The sequence below is a fragment of the Gasterosteus aculeatus genome, chromosome 14 (assembly GCF_964276395.1).
Source record: "Gasterosteus aculeatus chromosome 14, fGasAcu3.hap1.1, whole genome shotgun sequence".
Taxonomy (NCBI): Eukaryota; Metazoa; Chordata; class Actinopteri; order Perciformes; family Gasterosteidae; genus Gasterosteus; species Gasterosteus aculeatus.
This window is the reverse complement of record NC_135702.1, coordinates 2494380-2512563: the sequence shown is the minus strand read 5'-3', so window position 1 is coordinate 2512563 and position 18184 is coordinate 2494380. Positions and strand designations below refer to the sequence as shown.

Here is an 18184-nt window from a genome sequence, read left to right as displayed (position 1 = left end):
AATATTTTAGGGTAAAACCCCCCCACTTTTGACTCTAATCTACATCCTTAATTTTGAAGAAATGATATTTTGACTTACAACTTTACAAAATGTTATAACGCAAACATCAAAGAACTATAAGAGATGAGAAAAGATCTTTTATGATGAAACCTCCTGAAATATGTAGAACATAAAGTAAAATGATGATGATGATGATGAGGACGTGTTGTGACGAAGGCCGACAAACAGGGGAAAGGAAACATCTGCTCCGTGTACCTGTGGTGGGAAACACTAAAGACCGCTCCCCTTGCACTGTGACATCATATCGCGTGGAGGGGGACAAACCCCCCACGCCCGGTAGTGAGTTCACATGATCCCCCAAAACGTCCACCGCGCCAGCGCTCTCGGGCTCGGCGCCCGAGCCCGTCACCCCGGAATCGGGGGGGTTTGGGAGAAGGGGGGGGTCTGGGCTTTGAGCTGCAGCCAGAGCAGCTGTTGTGGCATCTTCGATGCTCAGCATGAGAACATCTGGAGAGGTGGGCTCGGGTGCTGGTGTGAATAAAAAGTCAGGTTAAATTATTGAATCTGGTCGACTGGAAAGACGAGACCGGTGAAGAAGAAACTGGGTTAAAAAGAAGAACACGTCTTATGCTCAATCCAAATGACTCGGCCCTTAATAACCTCATTCTCTTATTTCCTCGCTCCGTTATTTCGGACTTTGACAACTTTGTCGTCAAGCGACAGCTCGGGCGTTAATGGCTCTGGAGTCAGCGCCATTAACTTTTGAAGCCTCTGGGTAGTCCGCCGGAGCGGAAGTACACCGTGCTCTTCAAATACATGTTGAAGCCATGCACAGCCGTTCTAGAGGCCCGAGTCACTTTTCCTTCATGCGAGCGACGTACGTGGTCCTCTTCTGCCGGACGACCGTTAATTCGGAAATGGAAATGCAGACGATGAACGATGCACATGGAATTGGCTTTAGGAGAACAAAGTGGTTGCTTTTAAACGCTCAGATGCGGGCGGAATTCTCGTATTTCGGGAGGCAACATTCTGCTGGTGAGACGAGCTCGGGTGAGTCGGTCTGTTAGGTTTGTCTTCATCACGTCATGCCAAATAGATAAAATACCCGCATGCAAATCATATCCAGAACACCCCCCCTCAAAAAGGGGACAAAGCGTCCCTAACCTAAAAGACGAGCTTATACCTGTGACTGCGACAGCTTCAAGTAGCGCAGATCTTTGGCTACCAGTGATCCCATAAAGTTTTATTTGATATTCTGTGGATGCATTCAGGCCCCGGATGCGAGAGCCAGCGGCATCTCCGGGCAGCTGGGCCTCTCTCGCATCCCGTAACGGCCGAGCGTCTTTATACGCCACTGTCAGACTATCGTAGACGCCGTGAGCCTTTAGCGTCCATGTGAGGTCAAATCCGTCAGGCGTGACGCCCGAGACTGTCAGCTCGTCCTCGGGCTCCGTCCCGACCGAGATCTGGGACTCGGAGGGGTCTAAGTGCGCGAAGCTAACGACATTGTCCTCCGAGCCTTTGGGAGACGGGAGCTCGCGGTCGTCTGAGTCAGCTAAATAAAACGTGAAAGAGGCTACAAGAAAAAACAAAGAGGCACAAATCAAGAGAGAGCGTCATTCAGACGGAGGCAGCTTTAAATCTCTGAATACGACGGAAGGCAGACTTACAAATAATATAAACTGTTGAGCAGTATTTTACAGAATAACTGAACGTCATTTTCGTTCATCTAAACCTCTGAAGAAGAGATTGTCTGCTTTCCTCCTTTGCGCGGCATGCGTTATTATTCCCACCAGCATAATGCGGGGGAATCGATCCGTACCCACCTGTGGACGCAGACACGGTGACCGGTGCGCTCCTGCTCAGCCCCCTCTCAGCGGACAGAGTCAGGGTGTAGCTCATTCCCGGGGTCAGGTCGGACAGGACGTAGCTGGTGGCCGCGCCCGGGATCTCCGCCTCGCCGACGCGGCCGTCCTCGGAGGAGTACTCCAGCCGGTAGGCGCCCACCCTGGCCCGAGGTCTCTGCCAGCTCAGGGCGAGGGAGGTCTCCGTGGACTCCGTTCCTTCCAGGTCTGTGGGGGGGTCGATATCTGACGAGAAAACACGTACGCGTGAGAACGTCCTGGTGTGTCTGCGTATGGAGGCGCGTGACGGAGGGGGGAGGGGCGGTTCTCACCGGTTGCGGCGTTTGTGGTGGCGGGGAGGCTCTGCCTCTCGTTCTTCGTGGCGGTCACGCCGATCCCGTACTCGGTGCCCGGGTGTAGCCCTGTGACGCAGAGGGATGGAAGGAGGGTTAGCGAGGCGGGGGTCGCCCCGTCGACGCGGCGAAGCCTTACCGGTGATGGTGGCTCTGGTGGTTTGCCCCGGGCCTCGTGGGAACAGCTCCTCTCCGTGGCTCGCTCCGGAGATGGGGCTGTACTTCACCAGATAGCCTCCGACGTCGGCTTGGCTGTTGGTCCACTCCAGTGTGACGCTGTCGTCAGTCTGGGACAGGCTCTGAAGGTCCAGGGGGGCGTCCAGGGCTACCGAGGGGAAATGCGTTCACTGTCACATCAGGGGATTTCGGGGTTCTGCCCAACCACGCATGTAGCTGCAGCTTTAAGGTAAATACGAATAAGCCCCGCCCAGCCTACCGGTGGTGAAGGTGGCCACGGCGGGGGCGCTGGCGAGCCCTCCGCTCCTGGAGACCAGCGACACCTTGTACTCGGTGTCGGGCCTCAGAGCGCCGAGGCTGTGCTGCTTGTCCGAGGGGGAGATGTCCACTCTGGTTTTGTCCGAGGGGTCGGCGCTGGGACCGTAGACCATGGAGAGTCCGTCCGTGGGAGACGCCGGCTGAAACCAGACGACCAGAGCGGAGGAGTCCGTCACGTCCTTCACCTCCAACTGCCGGGGGCCGTCGATCTCTGCGGGGGAGGGTGCACACGGTGATCGGGTGAGGGAATGAAAGTATAAACATCTTTAAAGTGCAGAGGAAATGATATCAGTATTAAGCAAGACAAATTCCTTGGATGTCGAAACGTCTTTTGGCAATAAATGTTGCTGATTCCTGAAGGTGATGATTTACGGATTAAGAAAAAGCAGCATTTCTTATCTGTTTTTTCTCTAGAAATAAAAGTATTCCAGCCTTGATGCTAAGCTAACCAGCTGCATATACAGCATAAAAGACACGAGTCCAGTCTAATTGTCAGCAAAGCGCTGCGCTTTCGTTCCGTTTTTCGACGGAAAAGTCTGCAACGGTTGTTTTTTTTAGCTGTAAATCGCTTTTTTCCCGTCTCTGAAGGAATGACGTAGTTTCTAAATAGTGACATTCACAAATCAAGAAAAGTCTCAGCCTGACATTAACTCTTCTGCCAGTTCTTTACCCTTTGTACATAGAAACAGCGCTCATAAGAGTCGCGTCTGCTCTCTCATAACAGAAAGCAATAACTTGCATCAACAAGGGAAATGCGATCATGAAATATAATGTGGGTTCCGCACGCACTCGTTCTCATGTGGAGGAGACACATTTTGTCCCTGTAAAAAGGACCTCTGAGGATCTAAAGGTCACGTAAGGTTCATAATCACCACCATCCTTCAAGGCCATGTCTAGTTTTCAACTTGGACAAATAAATTACACCAGCAATGAGAGCGGCTTAACGGCTTTTCCATGCACGATAAAACCGGTTTGTCCGACTGCAGAAGCAACTGGAGGCGATTCCGACACGGTAACGTGTGGTCACGCAGGAGAGAGTTGTTGCTCTTCTGTTGGATGGAGCTGTGGGGAGCCAGCAGAGATTTATCACTCTTCATTATGGAATTTCGTGGCATTGATTTTTTTTTTTTGTTTTAGTTTTTTAAATATCTGGCAAATGCAGCAGGAAAATAATGTAGCACCTGATCATCCAGGTAGAAACTGGGTCATTTTAAACACAATCTCACAGGTTCATTCTCAATAATACAAAGTGCTGAGAAAGTGTGAGACTCACTGGTAGTGACTCTTTTGGACGTTCGGGGACCTCTGGTGTCGTTCTTGATGATGTTGATGGAGACTTCGTACTCCTGACCCGGCCCCAGGCCCGACTGGACAAACCAGTTTTGAGATGGTGGAAGTGTGCTCACCACCTCTCCGTTTTCTTCTTTCTGCAAGAACACAAATGTAAAAATATCCAGTTGAGGACGTGAGAACACAAGACCAGATTAAAAAGGACAGAGGGCTTCATCAGCCCATTAGCACGAGGGTCCGCAAAGGACATTCATGAAGCCTCTGCAGTATAATTTTAAAAAGCCTCCCATTTATCAACTGGCAGAGTAATTTATTTCCTAAGCATGAATTCCAGACTTCGCCGTCACTGGGTTTTTTTTCTCCCCATGTCAAAGCAATTTGAAATGGTTAGCACTGAAATAAATCCATGTTTCCAATAAGCCGGCTCGGCTTTAACACTTCTCACTTTTTGCCGCATCGCTTAATAAAATCCCGGGCGAGCCTTCAGAAGAGACGATCAGACTGACCGGGTTGCGGAAATAGATCTCCCAGCCATCAAAGGGGATGTCCAGCTGGTCCCACATCACCCTCACCGAGCTCTCTCGCGGTTTGAATATCACTCCCTGCGGCTTGGGAAGCTCTGGGAGGAGGGAAACAGAAATAGCCGTCGTCAGCTGAGCCACGTCGACTCACGGTAATCAACATTGAACTGCGACGTACCCGTGGCCACCCTGGCGCCGACAGGCACGCTCGTCGCGTTGCTCAGAACGGCGTAGACGTTGATCTGGTACTCGATGCCGGGTTCCAGCTCTTTGACGGTGGCCGCCGCTTTGTCCCCCGACACGGTGAACTCCGCGTGGAGACCACCGGGGCTGGTGGGCACGTAGGTGACGAGGTACTCCGTCACCAGCATGTCGTTGCTCCACGACAGCTCCACCGTGTCAGGGGTCACCTCGCCAACGGTCAGGTCCTTTGGAGGAGACACTGGAGAGGAGGGTGGGGGGGCAAAGGGGCTGTTATCTTGGACGTGTCCTCGTGCCTTTAAACCACTACAGAGCGAATGCAAACTCCAGACACACATCTGGCAGCGGTGTGAAGAGCCGCCAAAACGGCGAAGCGGATGCGGCCTCGACTGACCTGGTTTCTCTCAAGATGAGTTTTGAGAAGAAATGACTTCACACCGCGTGAGATTTCTAGTGAACACATGGAACACGCTACCAGCCTCTCACCTCCTGAGCAGTCGTCGCCGATGAACCCTTCGTCGCAGACGCAGCGGCCGCTTTCGCAGCGGCCTTTGTCCCGGCAGCCGTTGAGGCAGCTGAGCGGCGCGCAGCTCTCTCCCTCGTGCCCGCTGTCACAGGCGCACCGCCCGTCCACGCAGCGGCCCCTGCCGTTGCAGTTCGCCGGGCAGGCGAGCGCCGAGCAGTCGTCTCCCGAGTAGCCGTCGCGGCAGACGCACGCGCCGTCGACGCAGCGGCCCCGCGCCAGGCAGTCGTTGGGACACGCCCTGCGGCCGCAGTCCTCGCCGGAGAAGCCCTCGTCGCAGACGCACTGCCCGTCCACGCAGCGGCCGCGGCTCCGGCAGTCGCCGGGGCAGCTCAGCTCGCCGCAGTCCAACCCGGCGAAGCCCACGCGGCACTCGCAGCGGCCCTCCACGCACTCGCCGCGGCCGTGGCAGTTGGAGGGGCAGGTCCTGCCGCCGCAGTCCTCCCCGACGAAGCCCTCCTCGCACACGCACTGCCCGTTGAGGCAGCGGCCCCGCCGCAGGCAGTCGCTGGGGCAGGAGAGCTCGGCGCAGTCGTCCCCCTGGAAGCCGACGTCGCAGGCGCAGCGCCCGTTGACGCACTGGCCTCGGCCGTTGCAGTCGTTCAGACACGCCAGCTGGCTGCAGTCGGCGCCCTGGTAGCCCGGTTGGCAGATGCACACGCCGTTGAAGCAGGCTCCCCGGTCGCTGCAGCCGTTGAGGCAGGTGAGCCGAGAGCAGTCGTCTCCGCTGAAGCCGGCGGCGCAGACGCACGCGCCGTCAGCGCAGAAGCCGTTGCCGTGGCAGTTGTTGGCGCAGGTGCGCCCGCCGCAGTCCTCCCCGGCGTAGCCCGCGTCGCAGCGGCAGGTGCCGTTCTGGCAGAGGCCGCGGCCGTGGCAGTCTTTGGGGCAGGGCAGCTCGGAGCAGTCGGAGCCCGTCCAGGGTCGGTCGCACACGCAGCTCCCGTCGACGCAGCGGCCTCGCTTCCGGCAGTTCCCGGGACACTCCGGTCTGGTGCAGTTGGGTCCCTTCCAGCCCGGCTCGCAGACGCAGCCGCAGGTTTCAGCGCTGTAGTTTCCGTGACCGTGGCAGTAAGGTTTGGTTGCCACCTCACCTTTGAGAAGATAAGAAATAACCAATTACATTTTTGTGTTGTATGTCAGTAATTATCTTTTCAAGAACCGCGCTTTCCACTGCAGCGGCAGAGAAACAAAAAAGGATTATTTAATGTGCCGAATACGAGACAATTGAGACCTACCGGTGACTTGAGCCCCGCAGCAGGCGCCGCCGCCGCCGCCGTGGCACTGATCTCTCAGCGCCGAAACCTCTCCCTCCAGCATCTCCAGGCGGCTCATGAGTTCCTTCAGGCCGGGCAGGTCCTCGCTGCAGCCACATGCCCGCCGGGGAACGTTGATGCGGTGGGTGAAGACGATCTGGTTCTCCCCGTCCACCGTGTGCTCGGCGGCGTGCTCGTCCGGAGGGACGCCCGCGTCCCGGGTTTGTAGCCTCGCGCTCTCCGGGGCGTCCAGGTCCACCGAGCACAGCGAGCTGGCGGGAACGTTGATGTTGTAGACGTGGCTGAAGACCACGGGGCGCTCGCCGCTCGGCAGCGTGAGGTTGTGTTCTTCGGCGGGTTGCGGAGTCTGTCGCCGGTGCCGTAGGATTTTCTTCACGAGCCCGGCGTCCGATGAGCTGAGCAAAGCGGCGAGGAGGAAGCAGCTCAGAGCGCGTTGCGTACCCATGCTAATAGATATCGGTTTGAACCTCTGACCGAAGGAGAGAGTTCTGGAAAACAGAATGAAAGGATTTCATCACTCACGCATGCAACGATTTGTTAATTCATCAATAAATAATTAATGAAACCAACCGTCCTGAGTCGATGTGAGAAATCCTTCCCAAAACCAAAGCTAAACCAAAGCCAGCCGTTTAGCTACGAAGCCATTGTGTTTTCTTTTACCTCACGGTTGCAAAGGTTTTACTGCAGTTTAACTCAACATCGCAGCAAATGACGTGTAACATTAACGGTGTTGGTTGGAACAAGAAGCAGAGCAGCTCTTCACACTCTGCAAACTGACTCCAGGCGTCTGCGGCCCACCCAAGTCTTTCCCTTCGTCTAATTATTATTTACAGTTTGTGCTACATTTCTAACTGACAACACCACAAGCCACCGTGGGTAAAGAGAAAAGCTGTTAAAACACAGGCATCCACAGCTGTGCTGGCACGTCCACGCTCCTTCATAGTGCACATACGTGTGGAGTCTCTGCCCGTGTATGAAGAGACTCGGCTGTTTAGCATGTGCACGGCATACAGGACGTATCGGACGGAGTGCATCCCGCCTCCAGCGCCCACCCCCCCCCCGATGAGGTCATCAGGTGGGCATTAAGAACGCTGTAATTTGCGGGAGCCGGAGGAGAACTAATGACAACCTTCTTGCTCGGCGTGGGAAAGCCTGCCTGGAGTCTCCTGGCGGTCTGAGGACGCATGCTGAAAATCAATTGAACAGACTGAGTGAGTGGGTCTGTGCCGCGGGTCCACATGCCTGCCAAATGTCTATAAAGAGGGGGAGTTTCTGTTCTGTCAATGATGCAGGATTTCCTTTGGATCTTAGTAGCATCTGACATGCTCAAGTTCTGAGACGATGACGGGTCCAAAAATATACACACTAGCCTCTCCATTCTCAATAATAAGCCCCCCCTTCCACCTCCGACCCCCAAACCGGCGTTTGTGTTATTGACTTATAGCCGCGTCAAATAAACCCAACTTCACGTGCAAACCGTCACCGTGAGAATCTCTACCATCCATCCCAAACAACCCAACACCTTCTAGAATACTCGAATAGAAAAATAGATTAATGTGCAGATTGCAGCCTGTGTGAAATCCCCTTTAGTTCCAAAATATGAAGGAGCTCTTCACAGGCAGTGATGCATTTCTCTGTTTTTTGGGGGCGAAAAGCAGCAGAAACAGAAGCAGGAAGACAAATACTTTCCTTCGCTGTCACCACAGTGTCTAAAGCCCTTCCCTCTGCTTTCCTTCCCTGACCTTTGAGCCAACCTTTCCTTCTCCTCTCCAGCGGTTCTGCACCCCGACACCAAAGACCCAGATGTAAACCTGAGCTTGAGTTTCACGAGTCCTCGCACATCTGGCCAGTGGTGGGATAAAAGGTGAGCCGGGGCTGGTGTTGTAAATCAGGAAACCGTTTGTATGTTTCTGATCTTCTAAAGGAACCTTACAAGACACCAGGAGACATAATTTGCAGTCTAGGAGGTCAAAGGTGAATGCTATAAAAACTGCTCAGCACCTTTCCGCTGAAGATGGTCTTCAAAGCGGCTTTTGTTGAAGTATGATTTACTTGCAACGTTTCATATTGTCGCCGTAATGTCTCCGGTAAACAGCCAGCTTAACATCTTTTGAAGTAGACTAGGGACAGAGGACGTCTCATGTGACTACGGAAAATGGGAAGACAAGAGAGATAAATTGAAATAAATATAAGCTGTTCTCTAAGCTATAATCCAGAATTGCTGTAGCTTTAAACCTCTTCCCGCATGCTGGCAGTCGGAGGGGAACTTTTCAGCGTGAAAAAGAGAAACTGGAAATGTTGGCTCCAGACTGAGGACATCTGCTCAGTCCAAGAAAAAATAATTCCTTCTTAGAAAACTGCACCGAGGTTCGTATTTGGTGTGCAGGTGAAAAGCGGAGGTGAGCCGCGCACGGACTCCGATCATCTCCGCCAGCTGAAGAAGAAGAAGCTGGCGCTTCTGGTGAGGGGGGGGGGGGGGGGACGTCGCCAGAAGCGTCCGCTCGTTTGTTCATCTGTGATATTTGAGCTTTTTTCTTACTGGTCTGGTGGTGACGGCACCTGGAGCAGCTACAAGGCTTCTTCTGAAGGAAAGTGAAGTAGTGCTGGGACGAGGACGGAAATGGCACCAGCTCACTGCGCTTTCAACAGATGAAGTGAGCGGTTCCTTTACGGTTAATAAACCGGAGCGTTATGCGAGTGAGCCGAGCGGGATGAAGACTTCACTTTCAATTAGCAATCACAGGGTCGCTCCTCCGTCGAGGACTAAAGTCATTAAAGATGTGGAAAAAGGAGACTGGTGTTCCTTTGGTACAGAAACAATATAAATGCAAAATTAAACAATTTCAATGGTGTTATTAAAGCCTCAAAACCAGCTGGTTCAGCTTTACAAATGTGATGATTTGCTTCTTTTCTTCATACAACTACTTTAATATGTCACCATTCGCACATTTTATTGACAAAACGATCAATTAAAAGTGACCTAAACAAAGGTCCTCGTCACATATTTGCAAGCCAGATTTTGTAAGTACTTTTAGTTGTTTACATCTGTGCTCACTAGCTTGTAGTCTTTTTTGGCACGTTGCCGCGTACTTCACCGTCTTACTACGGTTATCAATAGAGTGATGTAACACTAGAAGGGCAGCGCAGCGCGTTACCGCTCCAGACAGCTTCTACCGGCCTTAAACTCCACAGGGAACCTTCAATAGATTGTTTCATACATTTTCATTACATGAAAAACATTATGGAGTCACAGAATTAGTCAAATATATTTTATAGATCCACATGAAACTTGAGAAGAGGAACAGTCATGTATGATGGAGACAATAAGATATAGCGTATCGGAATGTCTGATATCATTCAAAATATTTGCAATCCGATACTTAGAAAACAGCCAAACTGATCAACACGCCTGATTCTAGACGCAGACCTGTTACATCATCCTCCAACATACTTATCCAGGATATTCTGTGAATAAACCTCGTGGCTCAGCCGATTGCACCGGAGATGGCGAGCGGAGCGGCGGCGCCGAGGTCACGCGGAGGGAAACGGAGGTTTTTGTTTCAGGCAGAGACCGATCTCGCTCGGAGCGGCGTGAACGCGGCCGCGATGAGAAGCTGCCGATGGGACACGATGTGCACGGAGATACCAAGACGAGAGAGGAACTAAAGGATTATCGTCCTCCTCAGCCGAGAAACATCCGCAGGCTAAAACCACCGAGAGCCCGGCTTGGATCGCCATTAAGCAGAGCTAATGGACTGCGTGGATGCCGCGGGTTTTTCCCTCCTTGCCCACAGCGCCGGTTGCCGCCATCCACTTTTCCCTTCAATCGAATCTCAGTGATGGAAAAAAACGACACGCGATGAAAACAGAACTGCATTGCAGAAGGTTAGTTGAAGCTGCACATCTGCACCAGAGAACGCAGACACACAGTTTGCCCTCAATACACAGGCACAGTATATTATTATTGACCCAAAACAGCAATTTGAGAGAATATATTTGGCTGCCGATTAAAGCTTCCACAAGTTCTCCTCCCTCAGCAGTCCTGCGTTGTCTGCTCTGTGTGAGGAGTCAGTTGCAGTACACACTAAGAATGTACTTCCAATAAGCACTAATCAATGCCTTATGGTGTCTTCGTAACCTGCAGAACCCTCCTAAACAAAAAGGTATGCAACCACTACTGAACACACCTCAATTAGGAAGTCAAGAAAATGGACTTTTTGTCACACGAAAGCCCAAAGAGATTATATGCACACATCTGTACATCCGCCCACCTGTCAGCAGCACGCGCAGCTCGGATGAGGCGTCCTCAAGAGTCGCCGCACACTCGTTGAAGTCAAGAAAAATAGATGTGACCGCAGCTTCTCCAGCGAGGAGGCAGCTCCCGTCAGTCAGCCAGCTGCCCTTATCTTCCCCTCACGGCTCGGACGGGAGTTCGGCTCTTTTACTGAGAGAGAAAGAGAGCGAGAAAGAGAGAAAATGTCTTTTAAAGTGTGTGCGGTAGTTTAGGTCAGACCCCCATTTGCTTTAACTCCAACCCTTAAATAGCCATCACTCTCCCTCCCTCCGCTGCTCCTCTTCCCTCCCTCTGCTGGAACTAATCAGGGCCGCCGCCTCCAAATGAGACGCCGCTTGTTACTGCGAGTCGTGACGCAGCGAGCAGCGGTTGGGCAGGAACATTAAAAGAGGCAAGCCGGGGGAATGAGAGGAAAGTCTGAATGCAGACAGACGGACATTTTCCTTCAATGGCTTTGCAAAAAAAGTGAGATATTTCATTTGAGGAAATCCCTAGTGAAGACTACTCCTCGTTTCCACACTTTGCAGGAATCCCTCCCGTGTCTCTGCAGCGCTGTCACAGTGATGGATGCCTACAGCGGAAACCACATTTTACCATCCTAGTGCATGGAAGCAATGTTAATCCAATGAATCTGTGGCGCATTCTCCCATTGAAGAGTTCCAGGGATCGTCCAGCTGGTGATGAGTTAATAAAAAGTGAACAAAAAGAAAAACACATGTACATTCTACAAGCTGTAGGGGAGTATGTGGATTCAGTTACTTTACCCTGGATGTAAACCTGCAGGAATCCAAGGAGCTCAGTGTGTGAAACGGGCACCATACGGAGGCCCTTTGCACACAGTTTACACTTAATACGATTAGGTGAGGATTTAATCTCCTGCGAGAGCTTAGGTGTACATGAATCCTTTTGATTGAGCAGAACAATTCAGATTAGGCAACTGATTCTATTTTTGTTGTTGAGTAACGCACCAATGTGTGTTCATTCAATTCCTACAAAATGCTACAATCTCAAAATGTATCGGCCTGCTTTTTCAATGCTTGTTTTGATCGGCCGAGTCTCAAACCCAAAGATTATTTGCTAGTTACCACATAAGAGGAAGATAAATGTGGAGAACTTAAATCTGACCTTAAACTTTGTAAATTTTGGTAAATAAACCACGGAAATAAGGTTGAAATGGGCCAAAAAAAAATCCCATCAGAAAAGTTCTGAGCTTGTTTTTGAACGGACAAAGCGGAGGATCATCAAACCAAAACAATAAGTCCAGACTAATCCCAGCAAAGTAGATTTGTCACTTTTCATTGCAGGACGTTCGGGTCGACCCGAAAGAAAACAAGCGTCTTTGCTTCCTTTACTGCGAACCAAGAACTCCTGAAATCTGCCCCCATCCATTAGTCCACCGACTCTTCCATCCGAACCCTGCGGACCTCGTGTGTGGAACCGAGTGAACGGCTCCACGTTGCCACAGCAACCAGAGACAAAATGTTCGACGCCTGCAGCAAAGCGTTGATGTTCGCCTTAGCGAGACGCCAACGCAGGAATCCTGAGCTACAGAAATGTATAAATCAAGCATCCACCAATTAAACTCAGGCACAACAAACACAAGTCCGACACCTTCGTGAGTAAATGTACCAACCGGACGTTTCTGGGGAGACTCGTCCTAATATTAGAATATATATATTAGAATATTAGAATATTTTTCCATATTTTCAAAATGTTTTTATTGATCAAAACGTTTATTAATGGAAAAAAATAATCCATAAATAAAAAGAAAAATGTTTGAGGCATTTAATTTCTTTTCATGAAAGTCAGAAATCACTTTTTCTTGCGTTCATGTGCACTAAAATCAAATTTACTCTCCAAAGAATAAACACAACGTGGAAGTTTATACGGTAGAATTCTTTCCTTAGAAATTAGGGCCAATCCAACAGTTGCCTTCGTGCTCCTCGGTCCAGACGTCTGTAATCTCAACAGGATGAAAGTGGCATAAAGAAAGCAAAGTGTCTCCAGTCTGCACGGGGCTGTAATAAACGGGCGCAAAGGCTCATGGGTAGTTTGGGCCCAACCGTGCAGTTAAAACGAAACACTAGGTCAGTAAATTGTTTATTTTTTCTCATTTATGGGAAAAATATGCCAAAACATGCAATGTTTATGTAAATAGTCAATATGCAACAACGTGGAAAATATCAGTCATTTTTTCATGCAGAAGTGGATCGAAATATTTGCATTTAAAGTTACATGTTGAATTATAAAGTTCTATAATTACAGAGTGTTTGCTGTAAGTGGGAGTAAATTAACGCTTTGATCTTTTCTTAGTTAAAGAGCGAAGAGAAGAAGAATGGAGACATGAAGCTGAAATGTTTTAACTCTATAAATAGTTATTTTTGTTTAGTGGTGAAAGTCGGTTTCAGGTTTTTCTCAAACGAATCGATAATTGATAATGGAGAATTGCACATGAGATTTCCTTTAGTGAACTTCGGGGCTACATGAGCGGTTTAGATGAACCATCACTTCCGTATAATTTATGTGATTGTACTTCGGGGAACGTCTTGTATCAACATCTCGCTCCGTTCTCATTCGGATATTTTTACAGTTGTTGGAAATGTTCCTCCGGCTCGACGGTGGAGGTTCTGTCTCTGTGTTAAACATATTTAAATCTTTGTAAAGATGTTATAGATGTTTTGTACTGCAATTAACTAAACACTGCACTCCTTGACATACACATTCTATTAGAAAGGAGGCGAGTTACGTGTTCTGACAGTTTGTAGACTAATTGAGTCTTTGTTAAATAATCAGTTTCCACATAAATGATGTTTGTGTTTGTTCAATGTTGTCACACAACTTGAAGACTACTCAGACTTAATCCTCCGTAAACAGTCGCGTTGCATCACGTCTCGTTCTCCAGACTTTTACATTGTGAGGTTTTTTTTCCCCAGATTTATTATCAACAAAGCGTCGGTGACGCAGCGAGAAGCTACTTGTCTGATGACCTCATTACTCTTATTGACCTCGTAAAGGTCGTGAAACCCGATCCGCCCGGCAGACACTTGGTTCCGTGACCACAGCTGCTGGTCGAATGCTCGCCGGGTCACGTGATGAAACAACAACAACAACAACGACGACAGAAGGCTGTTGTTGCAAACACACTTTAGCTTATCAAACACTTTTGAACGAATGAAGGACATTGCTGCAGAGAGCGAGCGTCCCGCAGGCGTCGTCTCCGGGACGCTGAGCAGACCTGCAGACGTCCCGGCTCACACAAACATGAACTAATATGGTCTCTGAAAGCGCACGGCGAGCCCCTCCCCCCAGGAGCGACCACGGACCCCCCCCGCCCGTGCAGGGACGTCCGTCGGGCCGACTCGGCTCTAATGAGCTGGTGCGCTCCGCAGATTAGAGGATTCAGCGCACGCCGGCATTCGTGGGAGGATTATGGCGAATGATACCGGACGGGAGCCTTTTGTTGAGGAGGATTACACAAATACTTCATATCATAAACGCATTAGACGGGACGATGTTTGGCCACAAGCATCAAAACTACACAGGCCGCATTGGCTTCAGAGCAAGTATTGTTATATAGGAGAATATATTCACCTTTGCACTGGGATGCCATCAATTAACTAACGGTTTGAGCAAAAAGAATTTGTCCGTCTCAGCTGCTTAACGGAGGCATTAACCACGATTGAATTTACCGCTTTTTTACTGACATCGACTGTCCGTGTTTAATAAGTCAGGCAGAGGAACGAGATGATTACACCCACATTTATTGTTCGGATTCAACGCTTTTGTGGGAGAACGTGATGGAGAGGAAGGAATAAGTCAGCGGGGTTCACCCTCTGGAGACCAAGAACCTCAGAGCAATAGACCCAAAAGCGGTGGAGATATTTCAGTGGAGAACAAAGTGGTGGACGAACCAACGTCCCTCCCAATAAATGAGCATGTTATCTTAATTCATATCGTATCCTTAATTAAACACAAGCCCCGGCTTTGAAGCTACAAAGGAGACGCATGTCTGGAGTTGTAGTCCAACGCGATCCAATTTGCAGAGTTTAATGGTTTCATTGAGTTGGAAGAAGTTATGATTGTCAATTAAAAAACAGACAAAGGAATATAAAAGACATGAAATCGAGCGCATCCGAAGTCTTTTGTCGGCGCTTTACGCTCCAGTGAGTCCAGTGTTGTAAAGGGAAGATGCTCCCTGACCACAATAATAAGAGCAGATAAAGAGTTTGGAACGAACCATTCATCTCTGTCTGCGCCACTCGATTATAAATGACCTCAAACCCCAAAACGAGCACGTAACTCCACAGCTCAGAGTCACAACGACGACGCTGCGGCGCTGGCGTCCGCTCAGACGCAGCCCAGTACCATGTGGACCGGTTGATGCCGCCGTCTGTCTGCGGTTTACATCTCTGCGCTGGACCAGAATCCTCCCCGACGGTGACATTCGGGCCGACGGCCGTCCTGCCGGGTGTCTGCTTGTGTTTGGGATATTTTCTATAAACAATAAAGCTTCTCGCTGATGAATAACAGCCCGGGCGGATTTCCAATATCCCCGGATTTATTTAGACTAAAGTGTTTTATTGCATTTTTTAATTGTGACACAGCGGTGCGACGGCCTTTGTGTGTCAGAAAGTTGCATAACCGTTTTAAATCCTTTTCATAGTACAAGTAATTATCTTTCCATCGATTTAAACGGCAACAAATGTGGATAGATGCACAAAAGTGAGTGAGTGACAAAGGTGTTGAGCTTTTATAGGATTCTATACTTTGTTTTTTTCTTTTCAATAACTTTAAATAACATTCGTGGCAATGTTTGGATCCCAAAGCCCCTGCTGGTAGAATTTAATTCTATAAATAATAACTACTAATAAGTGCAGCGTGATCTTTTTCTGCAGGGTTACGGTTATTTTTTATAGCGCCTGACTGTAAACGCTGAAACTGGTCCCGGGCGTGTTCGTGCATCACCGCCGCCGCCTGCTGAGCTGCAGCCTTCTACCTGGTTTCCAGGCAATCCCCTTATTCCATCCACCCCCCCATCCCCTCTCCTCCCTCTCTCCCCCCTCTCACTGTGGGCCATGGCTGGCCTTCAGAGGCTCCCCGGTCTGGCCCTAGTTAGCAGCTACTCAGAGCCTCCATGCACACAGCTGCAGGAACTCTGCGGTCTCGGGCCGGACGAGGACAAGTGGAAAATGTGTGGGAGCACGAAGCGACGTAGTTTTAGAGACTAATAATAAAAACCTCTGGAAATGTTAAAAACGTGTGACTAAACCCCGGTACTACTTCAATACTAAACCCCATATTGAATCTCTTTATCTCATTATTGATCTAAAGCTGGACTGAGGAACCACAGCGTGTCAGATTTTTTTATTAGAAGTTCTATCTTATATAAAGCTTTGGGTTTTTTAATCTGACCCGTTAAAAGTTACAGTATTAAAAAGACGCTTTGTAGCCCCGTAAAAAGAATTGGTTTGTATCTGAGATTCGACCCGTTGACTTGATCCCTGAACAAAAAACAAAAAAGTAGGAGCCGTGTTGCAGATCGTATGCACGCATCCGAGGGGAAGCTAACATATTTTGCTCGTGATTCTATTTGTATAAAACGTGGTAGGAAACGATAACGAATACACACAAGGCCCAACCAAATATTTACCACATGAGGTCATGTTATTTACAGGACTGTTTCGGACCAATTTGGAAAACGGGGTGAAAAGAAAATTAGGTGCGTTTCCATGGCAACCCCATCCAAAGGTTCGTCCCTCTAGTGAGGCTCGGTCCTCGTATTTTCTACAAAGAATGTTTGTGAGCTCCACAAAAAAGGCAAAAGCACAAGTTATTAACAATAATTCAATATTTCTAAGTAATTCTTAATGTGGAAACTAGACAAAATACCTAAATACTTGCTAATTAGCGATCCTTGCTTACTAACGGACGCATTTAATTCCATTCAAAAGCAACCCTGGGTGATGATGACCAAGAACGTGTGGAAAGGTCGTGACGGACAGATGAGCGGCTCGTTGACTGCGAGATGGAACGGTGCTCCCTGCTCTACACCAGATGGAACATCAGCTACTTGGCTACAACCTCCACTAATCCGTCTGAAAACGCTCCAAACAACTCCAACAAGTTAGCAAATGTGTTATGCAAATCAGTCCAGATAATTAGCATAAGATGTCTGTTTGTTAAATCTTTTTTTTTGGTTACGCGAGCATCGCGTCTCTTGAAGAGCGGATTCATGCACAAAACAAGCGGCGGCCAGACGCCTCCGATCCTTCCCGTCGCCAGACGTTGAGAGGAATCGGAGAGGAATCCACGGAGCTCAAGCAGCTGCTTCGTGATCCAAACAAGAGGAGAGGACGCGCTCATCGGGCTACCGGGAACATTAGTTCAAGTCAAACTACTGGATAAACATGTCCAAACACCACAGTGCCAAGGGTCCATTCATCGGAATCATTGCTGGAAATCAAATGGAATGTAATCAAAACTCAAAAACCCAGCAAATATCAAACTGCCGTCATTTAGAAGGATGGAATAAACATTTCTTATTTCACTTTGGAGTGATCCGTGTTCACTCTTCCCCTCCACGCCGGCCTTCTATCAAGCTGTTCCAGAGTATTAGACGTACAAAACCTGCTGTTATGAAGCCGCTCACATGGCTGAATTTCTGCTTTTCTTTTTCAATATCACTTCTAAAGTAAATATTTGGGTTTCAGACGTAGTACAAAATATTAAAATGTATATAATGCCCCTCAGAACTTGTTAAATACACTTTGATCAAAGCAGACTGTGGCGAGCCGCTGAGGCTGCAGCGTGATGGATGGAGTCATTTCACAGGTGATGGAGGCTGTATTGATGTACTATTTCTGCAACAATTACTAACCGGCAGTGATAAAAAGGTAATGCAGGATAACTGCTGCCGTCATTAAATACAGATGAAGCTGGTGGGAATGTCAATTATTTTTGCAGGTATTTTGTCTTCAACCAAAGTATTTGAAAAAAAACATTTTTTGACCCCGATGGAAGAACAGTTGATGTTGGCATTAACTACCAGAAGGAATCTACATCCTCGTGCTTCCTGCGTTGCATTTAGCGTCCGCTTGCGTTTGTTGAACTGCCCTCCCTCTGCAGGAGAAGGTGAGCGCAGTCTCTAAAACCATGGTGAGGGAGACACAAACATCGCAAACAGTGAGAGTGATGGGGGGGGGCTGTGTTAAACCAGATGTGCCAACACATCAGCCAACTGCTGTTTCCTCTAAACAGCAGAGTTAAATTACAGCTGTGGGCTTCCGAAGCAACTTTCCTTAATAGCGACGACAAAGTAAAATACGTTTTGTTTTCAATATCCCACTAAATCTTTAATAAACAGATATTTTAAATAATTACTGGTATTGG

The 18184-nt window shown here is 49.1% G+C and overlaps 1 protein-coding gene across 6 annotated transcripts in view; it reads right to left on the bottom strand.

The window, feature by feature from the left end:
- Positions 1-18184, bottom strand: part of LOC120831560 (tenascin-like) — a 31660-nt gene that overhangs the window by 7842 nt on the left and 5634 nt on the right. For 2 of the 6 annotated variants that reach the window (XM_078088822.1, XM_078088824.1), the window contains exons 1-12: positions 10773-15792; positions 6463-6989; positions 5191-6318; positions 4682-4945; positions 4489-4601; positions 3966-4119; positions 2634-2903; positions 2337-2522; positions 2177-2266; positions 1827-2090; positions 1184-1576; positions 256-528 (exon numbers count right to left, since the gene is read on the bottom strand). In XM_078088822.1, the coding sequence (XP_077944948.1) occupies positions 256-528; positions 1184-1576; positions 1827-2090; positions 2177-2266; positions 2337-2522; positions 2634-2903; positions 3966-4119; positions 4489-4601; positions 4682-4945; positions 5191-6318; positions 6463-6946 (3619 nt within the window). In that variant the 5' untranslated portion in view covers positions 6947-6989; positions 10773-15792. Of the gene's footprint in view, positions 1-255; positions 529-1183; positions 1577-1826; positions 2091-2176; positions 2267-2336; positions 2523-2633; positions 2904-3965; positions 4120-4488; positions 4602-4681; positions 4946-5190; positions 6319-6462; positions 6990-10772; positions 15793-18184 lie in introns of those variants that run through there. The other 4 variants (XM_078088823.1, XM_078088825.1, XM_078088820.1 and 1 more) reach the window with 3 other exon arrangements.